Source organism: Scleropages formosus, chromosome 15 (assembly GCF_900964775.1).
Source record: "Scleropages formosus chromosome 15, fSclFor1.1, whole genome shotgun sequence".
NCBI classification, from domain to species: domain Eukaryota; kingdom Metazoa; phylum Chordata; class Actinopteri; order Osteoglossiformes; family Osteoglossidae; genus Scleropages; species Scleropages formosus.
Window position 1 is genome coordinate 16,464,903 of NC_041820.1, and position 9,078 is coordinate 16,473,980.

Below are 9,078 nucleotides of genomic sequence, written 5' to 3' on the forward strand. Positions count from 1 at the left end.
CCCTGTGCTAAGGAGCAGCGTGTGTTTTAATTACAGTAGGATTTCAGAAGCATCTCTCCTTTTCATTAGTGAAACCCAGATTATAAGGACAAACATGAAAAGACCTCTACATGGTTGACACGCTGGCTATGACAGCATTTCAGATTGAACTCTACCACCTTGTGGACTGTGAGAGAACCACATACGTGCTAAAAAAACACCAGAATAAAAATAACGCAATGCAGGGCGGCATCGGAGGAACTGAGAAAAGCGTACGTCTCGATAACCACTTCGACACTTCTTTAAACTCAAAAGCAACATACCACCGATCTGATGCAATACAAAGTAAATCTCCTCTCGCAATGAACTACATTAAACGTTTCCCAGGTCCCAGATTTATTTCAAAGCTCTTCTGTGATCTGGCAGAGCAGTCTGCAGTGACCCACTGTAATGAAACGGTACAATGCATGTTTCACACATCCAAGCCAAGGCAAAACGATTCTCAACGTCCCCAGGGGGACAGTGGCACGACTCTCACTTTTAAAATGTGTGTCCCAAGTCGTCTTTGAAATGCAGGCTTTACATTCAGGAAGACATAACTAGAGGAGAAGATAAGTAGTAATCCAATTGTGTTTAGACGGGTTAACTGGCCAACTTTAATGACCGTCGAGTACAAATAAATGACTCTGATGTAGTTTGTTCACAGCGGCCCACACGAACCCTAAGGCTGAGCGTACGCTTTTCTGAATGTTGCTCACGTGCTTCTTTTTCTAATGTGCTGCGGAAGAGGCTCACTTTAAAGAGTCACTTGGAAGCCCATGTATATTTTCAGGACATGTAGTTCTGAAAACTTTAAACTTCGCAGGACATGTTCAGACATTAAAACGATAAACTATCGTATTTCATATTCTCATTCTGTAAAGGACATTGCTGTCTAAAGGACGTCTCTTGTACTCATTTTGTGTTTTTTTTTTTTTTTTTTTCTTTTTTTTCCCCTCCCCAGAAGAAATCCACTTTTCCACTTAAACAGAAGACCACCAGCAGGGCAGACATGTGCCTGCAGCCAAATGCACACAAAAACACTTTAAACTACAACACTGAATGCCTGGCTTTTGCCATCACCACACACGCCTTAGCCAAACGATTGCGACAATTCATTTAAAATGCGATCATTTCTCAAGAGTTTCGAGCTGCAATCTCAAATTCAACCCAAATGACTTGGGTCAAATCATGTTACACATGGTCCTAACTGGTTCTGACTGCACTTGTCAGGAAAGGCTGCAACTATAATTGTTACCGTGTGCATATCTGTTAAAAATTGTTCTCAATTTATGCTGAGCGACACAAGATCCTGAGTATCCTTTGCACTTAATGTTTATAAAATTGCCTATATGCCCTTGCACTTCCTCATAAACATGCCATGGATGAAGTGACAGGACATCACCTGACATATCAAAGATATGAAGTATGAGTATTTACAACCTATTAAACTTTTTTTTTTAGGTACTTAATCATGAGGTGCAAGGAAAACTGTGCTAATGTTCCCAGTTTCAGAAAATGACCAAAGGACTTTAGAGAGCAGGGGGTAGGATCACACAAGGCAGTATGATAGTTACCCATCTAATCTAGCTGAAGTCTACCATGCTTACAATGGTACAGCTCAATTAAGTTGACAGTCTGGTCTTGCATTGATAGAGCTAACAAAATGGTGAAAATAAGATCCTTGGTGGGGGACAGGGACTTACACAGTCTGGCATCGGTGATACGCTCGGAGGTCCGTACATACTACTCTCAAGGACAACTGATGTAGGACCACTCACCCAGAGTGATGTTTTTTTATTTTTACATTTTAGTACAGGAGCAGGGGAACCCCTGTGTCTAGTATACCAAGGTGGTGTTTAGACAATTTAAGGAACGCGATGATGGGCCGGTGTCCTGTTCGCGGCGAACCCTGTCAGTCACAGTACCCCGTGCTTTCGGATTAAACTCTGCACAACCGCAACCCTGCGCTGGACAAGGGGTTATTGACAGTGAATGAATTTCAGGAAGAGGGCATTTCCAAGTGGCAATAACATAGCCTTAGACGAAAGATTTTTTTCTTTTTTTAAATAATTTAATTAGTTTAAAAAAGAAACAGATCTCAGTAAACAAAATACTAAATGATTTGATTTTTTCCAAAGTGCGGTAACAGCAATTACAAAAAGCAGTCTTGATTAAAAAGGGTACATAATCGTACAAAACTAATCCCCCTTCTAAGAGCAATTGCAGCTGAAACACAGCAGGGCATCACAATGTTAGACAGACGTGTTGAGAAGATCCACTTTGAAAGCTTTTATTTTTGTACTGAGACAAATGTTAAAAAATAAAAGGCATAAACAGACAGTCCTATTTTACCTATGACATTCACAACAGAAGAGTCATCAGGTCCTTGATTCTCCTGACAAACCCTTAATTCACAAATACAGATGTAACGATTCATATCGATACCAGAAAAGAACTCGTAAAAACGCTGCACGTACCAATATTAGCATGTAGTTCAGAAATTTTAAAGATTTCCCAGGTACAGAATTAAAAATTCTGGTCAGTGATTTTAAAGGGAATTGCTGAAAGTTAAAGAGCCTCAGGTTTAATGTCCTACTGCTAGACAAACCACATTAAAACAATATATTTTTGGGCACAAAATGTTCCATAAAGAAAATTTAAAGCACAAGACAACACAGAAAAATGACAGGAGTGGAATATGATGCACATGAAAGGTGAAGGAAACACACTGAAAGGAACATTTATATAATGTAAGAGCACAGTTTGGTTGATTTCTGTACAAGTCATTCTTATCAGCACCCAACTGTTAAATTCTTACAGAAATAAATAGCATTCATTTACCGAACTATGCAAAATTCAGCTGCTAACACATTAACACATCAACTACCATGGCACTTTGGCAAACTAGTGGAGACAAACATCGCTTCAGAAAAGCCTGGACACATGTTCAACCATGGTGCAGCTACAGACATCACAAACTGGCATCATCCATACTAACGGCAACATAGATGATTATTATTATTATTATTATTATTATTATTTCTGCTGCTTAGCTCATGCTTTAATCCAAATGAGCTTACAGTCTTTGACCCACTTTAGACAAAATGTAAAAGCCAAAATATAAAAGTTTTAGGGTGCTCTTTAAAAAACAGGAGAGAGTCAATGACTGCTGACCTACCAAAGCCAGCGACTGCTACAGCCCCGCCTACATATTGACTTTATGAAAGTGGTGCTGCTCACTCAATATATGGAGCACCCAGGCGAACTGTAGTACCTGATGGTAACTGTGTGTGTGATCTGTTAAAATAAGTTTGTAAATGTTATGAAGACTTCAGACAACTCCAGTAGACAACTGCAAAACAACACTGATAAAGTAATGTACTATTTTTGTGCAGCTCAAAGTGTTTATGTCGTCTTGCTAAAAAGAGTGCTGGGTAATGAGTAATTTATTAAATAATAAACCCACTCTCACCTCAGGGTTCCAGCGAACTGAAGCAAGTCATTAATATAAACGTTGAGATCGTCACTCAGCACTTAAGACAGGTTTGGTTGTGCAACATAACAGTGCACTTATAAAGCAAATCCATTGGTTTTCCTAGTCACCCATGCCCACTGACATCCTTGTGATCCATGTCTTGATGTTACCTCAAAAGTCCATTGTCCTTACTTTACCACTCTGCATCTCCAATGGCTTTGGAGAACACATAATCTCTCCCATTGAGGTTCATGATACCATCTTTAAGGTGGAATTTCCACTTGTTCTTACTTCTGTGAATCTAAAATGAAGACAAGTCATTTGAGGTCACTGCATTAGCCACCTCATCCACACATGGCCCTTGTGTAAGGAATTATACTACATCTGTTGTATTCTGACATTCTGGGTATGCTTTTATACCAACCAGACAGAAATTACATCAAGATTCAGTGAAGGAACATTAAAAGAACAGAACAAATTAAATGGTATAAACCATAATACCCTGAGGTCTGGGACAAACTATTGCATGGTCTTTCAGGATGTTATTTTTCACTTTAGTGCCACATTTTGCTGCATGGAAATCATCATTTGTTTTAGGTACCTTGTCATACTGGCATACAACCACATTCTCTGTGTCAAACAACTCCTGGTCTTCCTCATCACTGACATCATCCTCGCTATTTAAGGACTCCTGTGGGCAGACAGTCACATCATTATTACTACAATCACTCGGGCTTTCAAATGCAGCTGTGTAAAAAGAAACCACAAAAAACACACCTCTTCAACTTGGCCATCTTCCCCACCATCTTTTTCTTTGTCTTCCTCCTCATCTTCATCATATTCTTCTTCTTCCTCATCTTCTGAGGAAGTGTCTCCTGTTCCATCAACTTGAAGCATCACAGGAGGCTGCACCACTGGGGGCTGCTGCTGGGCCTGTGGTTGAACCTGGGATGCTGCTTGGCCTGGCTGCACAGTCAATGTCTGGACAACCTGCAACTCGCAATACACACAAGTAGGACTTTTGCCCAACTATTAGCTACATTTACTACACTTATGCTTGACAGCTACATACAGGGCAAAGTCGGTTCACCTCTGTGTACTCACTTGTGTATTGGGTGGGACCTTGTTTCCAGATATAACAATCTGCTGAGGTTGAATAATGACCCCAGTTTGCTGGGGGATGCCCCCAGGTAGAGGAGCCAAAACCTGAGTGGAACAATAAGAAAAACAAAAATGTCAGAAAGGGAAGGAAAAACATTACAATTCAATTTAAAGTATTCCTGATATTTCAAACACATTCAAAGATCACTCAGAACTCAAAATATACCTGCTGTATGACCGGGCCCTGCACACCACCAGGTTGCATTTGGGACAAGACCTGTTGCTGAAGAACAACATGCTGCTGTGGCTGGATGATGTACTGAGTCCCATTTGGGACTCTCATCAGCTGCAGAACTTGGCCTAGTGACAGACGCAGAATTTTTTGCTGTTCACCTAAATTACACGTTACACACATTACACCATTTTTTTCATGTTTAAAACTACATGACGACACTGTCCTTTTCCGGCTTAAACAGGCATTGTTCTTGACAGTAAAGGCTTCTCTTAAATAAACAAAAATCATACCTGAAAATCTAGCAAATTTACATAGAAAACTCATTAATTTAGATAAAGATCATGGCACATTGTAAGAGCCATTCATGTAGAAATTGAGATATTGTAATTCTAAAGAGTTCACGGTCTTCCTTCTTTACTGTAAAACCCTCTGAGAAGCGGCTTTAAAGGTGCTATATAAAATTTTAAAATATTATTAGAACAGTACCTAACAAAATCCTTCTTATGTAATTACTGGTAACACTGGTAAACCCTCTCTGCTGAGCTACTGTTGAAGTATAACTTGTGATTTGCATTACTATTCATTTATCACAAAAAGTCATTCATAATGATATTGCCTTTCAAGAGAATAGTCACCTTACCCTGACTGGTGACCAGCTGCTGGTAAGGTCCCACCCCTGTGGGCAAGGCCAAAGTGGCAGCAGTAGCAGCTGCACTCTAAGAGGGAAAAAAGGAAAAAGGAGAAAGAGAATCAATAGGAAATAGGCACAAAAACAAGTTAGTACAAGCAGCTACACACCGAAAAGCACAGCCTTAAACTTACCATTCCTGAAGCATTCACGTGTTGCAAAATTTTGGAATCTTGTACAATCACTTGTTGCTGTGGGACTGCTTTTGGGAAGGAAAAGAAGTCTGTTTGTACACTGACTTTTCCTCCAAACCACACAATCTTATCAAATCATTAAACAATGGAAATATCAGCATTGTATGTAGAAACTATCCTATACTGAACCTTGGAGCACAATAACCTTCCTTACTGAAATTTAAAAACCACTTGGGGGGGGGGGGGATTTCATCTGCACGCTTTCTCCAACAAACAAAAATGTTCCCTACTGCAGCCAAACGTCCCTCGTCAGCCAGAGATGGTCATGTATCCCAAGCTGGCTATCATGACGTGCCAATATACCCCGTGCAAAGGCTGACCTTGCTGGGTCGCAGGAGGGATGACTTGCTGGTTCTGATTCTGCTGCGGTGGTTGCTGGACCTGGACTGGCTCTCGCTGGGCCTGCAGGACCTGCTGATGCTCATCGTTGTGGAAGCCCTCCACGGCTTTGGATTGCAACAGCTTGCTCTCCCAAAGCTGGGAGGCAGGGCGGCGGAGACAAAGCGTGAACTTATGAATTTTTTTTTAATCACAGGCAGGTTTTTCATCTGAAGGAGGGATATTCCGAGAAGACGTATAACGAGAATATTCCGAACGTACTGTTCGTAATTCCACGAGGACTTGCTCATCCACCCCTTCATCTAGGAAGAGCTCGCGCACATCATTGATCACATCCTCTATCACAGATTTATACAGCTTAGGCTGGCAAAAAAAAAAAAAGACAAGAGGAGAGGAAAAAACAAAAGAGATTAAACAGCTTATGTAAAAGCTCACTGTTGGCATCCATGTCTTGTCCAAACAGAGTAATGCATTCATGATGTTAAATAATTCAATAAAGCAAACATGAATATTTACCGAATAACCAAAATACATGTAGGAGTGACTCATTTACACAAAAAAGCATGACTAACTCGCAGTGACGTTGACTTGACCATAAAAAATGGAGTGTATAGTGAGTTATGTTTCCTTCATTCTCTCTCACACACACAAGAGCCAAAACTTCTCAGTCAAGCGCCTTAAATATAATTTATAGGTGTTTTGCTAACACAGGAGTCCGATGTTCTGTATGTTCATGTCGGTGCGCGCGCTGCGATCTGAAGTCAGAAGCGTGTTTCTCTCACACACACACACACACACACACACCGGACGGGCCGAGGCCGCTACTTCGGACCGCACTGCTCCGTCCGTGTCCCGCCAACACTTGTTATGATTTACACCACCTTTCTACACTGCGCCCCCGCACCCACATTATTATTATATAATAAGTGCCAAGCAACTGTGTAGGGCGATCAAGCGCAATGAATCATGGGACACACATGATTACTCTCCGTTAAAGCAGGGTGAAAACGGTGACTTAAGTAAGACTTGGCAGAGGCGTCTCCCTCCGTAAAAGTTAAGCAAACGCTGCGATTCACGCTCAGATGACATGATGCCCGCTCGTAGAAGGAGTTTAGCTACGCGACTTGACGCGTTAGAGGAGAGAGCGATCAGTCAGTCAGCGCGCTGACGAAGCAAAGCGAGCGCAGAGACTGAAGGGGATTTTCCGGCTCGCGCGCAGATGAGATGTGGGGCTTCGTGAATATTATTAGCGCTATTACAGAGAGCGCCTCGTGAGCGGGTCTGTTTTCTCCCACGAAGCCGAAAGACACGGCCGGGGTCGTTTCCACTTGAGGCTGCGTGTCAGCCGCGTCACACACAGCCTGGGCTCATTGACTGTGTGTGTGTGACCGCGGTGCTCCTCCGACACCAGCGCTCCTTACCAAAGGGTGCGAGTTAGCAGAGCTCGCCATTAGCCGAGCCGCCGAGTGAGGTGAAAAACAAAAAACGAAACAAAAGAAACTAAGTCGACTGAAAACAAAAGCGCTGCACACTAACTACAAAAACGTATCGTTTCAAAGCAACCGACAACCCGGTTCGCCTATAACGCAACAGACGACCTCCCGAGTCCCCAGGGCTGCGCCGTCCAGCCGTCCCGTCTTCGCGGTCAGCCTCCTTTATATAGCGAGCGCGGAGCTGCGAACCCACGACGAACAGGGCAGGGTCAATCTGGTCAGCGTGTACAGTATCGCGAGAACGCCCATTTATACTCCGAGACTGTACTGTTGGCGTTATGGGAAATGTATTTTTATGAGCTGACAGGACTAGCTGGTCAGTTAGTGAAGAAACCCGGCCCTGGCAGCACTTCCAATGGTTTGCTTGAAATCGATATCTGCAAGAACAGTTTTTTGTATGCTTTATGGTCCTAGGTTTAAAAAAGGGCAAAGTTACTTTGTATAAAGAATGTGGCTGACATTGTTTCTGCCCACACTAGAATATCGTAGTATGGAAATGAACTAAGACCTTTACACAACTGCAGAATGAAGAGTCAAGTTTATTGGTGCCTTTAAACACCAGGCAGTTTACTTTGTGTTCGTTCAATATGTGGGATATGTTGGGTTATGCTGCATGGTGTTAGATATTCTTCTGAGTAAGAATTTGGTTTGCAATTTACAAATCTGAAAACATTTTCTTGTATGGAGCAAAAAATCCAAGGGGCCAGACCAGACTGGTATGCATGCACGGAAAATGGAAAGAACAGGAGTTCGAAATATCATGTAAAATGACGCGATGCAATGTAATGTCTACAACTGCTTGTCCCGAGCGGGGTCAATGCAAACCAGAGCCTACACGGGGCGCGAGGCCGAAAGCGGAGGGGACACACCCTGGCTGGGATGCCAGTCCGCCGCACAGCACCCCAAGTGGGGCTCGAACCACCGACCTAGCACACAGCGGCCACAGGCCAAACCCACCACGTCCCCGCTCATGTAAAACATTTCGAATAAATTGAGAGAATGAGGAGATCGAAAAACATGGAAAATTATATCTAGGGTGTATTTCACACAGCTTAAAGTTGAACTGACAGAATCAGGACTTCAGTGTGATCAGGGGGGTTTTTTTTTTTTGATTAAAAAAAAAAAAAAGGTGTGCACAGAGAAAAGGGCACATTCCATTTTGTACCACAGTAGGATGGAAGTGCCAACGAGTTGAGTCCGACTCATAGCCACCAGTCATATGGTTTCCAAGGCAAGGGAGGAACGGAAGAGGTTTGCCAGTGCCTCCTTTCATGCCTGTCTAGAGGGTGCAAACACAGATAGAGTCATGCAAACTCTGTACATCCTCAGGTTATTCCCTACGCTGCTTATATTATGGTAAAACAAAGATTTTCTGTTTGTGCCATGATATAAACCCAATCTGACCTGCGGCACGTGCCTTGCCATAACTGTCTTTTGTGCTGTACACAATTTTGTTATTGTGCATAATTTTGAAACTGTAGCTAGTCATCCACTAGGATGTCACTGAACTAGTAGCATATTTTATATTGCAA

The 9,078-nt window shown here is 42.4% G+C and overlaps 1 protein-coding gene across 3 annotated transcripts; it reads right to left on the reverse strand.

The window, feature by feature from the left end:
- Positions 1 to 2,166: 2,166 nt before the first annotated feature.
- LOC108919590 (transcription initiation factor IIA subunit 1-like) lies at positions 2,167 to 7,755 on the reverse strand. 3 transcript variants are annotated; one of them, XM_018727677.2, is made up of 10 exons: positions 7,475 to 7,755; positions 6,315 to 6,416; positions 6,035 to 6,191; positions 5,655 to 5,719; positions 5,473 to 5,548; positions 4,824 to 4,957; positions 4,601 to 4,702; positions 4,274 to 4,486; positions 4,098 to 4,187; positions 2,167 to 3,797 (listed from the first exon to the last, which is right to left on the reverse strand). In XM_018727677.2, the coding sequence occupies exons 1-10, from the start codon at positions 7,502 to 7,504 to the stop codon at positions 3,690 to 3,692; spliced, it is 1,077 nt and encodes a 358-aa protein (XP_018583193.1). In that variant the 5' UTR covers positions 7,505 to 7,755; the 3' UTR covers positions 2,167 to 3,689. The 3 variants fall into 3 exon arrangements, with proteins under 3 accessions (XP_018583193.1, XP_018583192.1, XP_018583191.1); XM_018727676.2 differs by having other exon boundaries at positions 2,167 to 4,187; XM_018727675.2 differs by having other exon boundaries at positions 2,167 to 4,187; positions 5,655 to 5,722.
- Positions 7,756 to 9,078: the final 1,323 nt, after the last annotated feature.

Bases quoted from the DNA above. Each gene is read 5' to 3' on its own strand.
- LOC108919590 (XM_018727675.2), bottom strand. From the start codon at position 7,504: ATGGCGAGCTCTGCTAACTCGCACCCTTTG. The intron at 5,723-6,034 runs GTCAGCCTTTGC...CCTTCCCAAAAG, and splicing joins CCCTCCTGCGACCCAGCAAG to CAGTCCCACAGCAACAAGTG. The intron at 5,549-5,654 runs GTAAGTTTAAGG...TTTCCCTCTTAG, and splicing joins ACGTGAATGCTTCAGGAATG to AGTGCAGCTGCTACTGCTGC.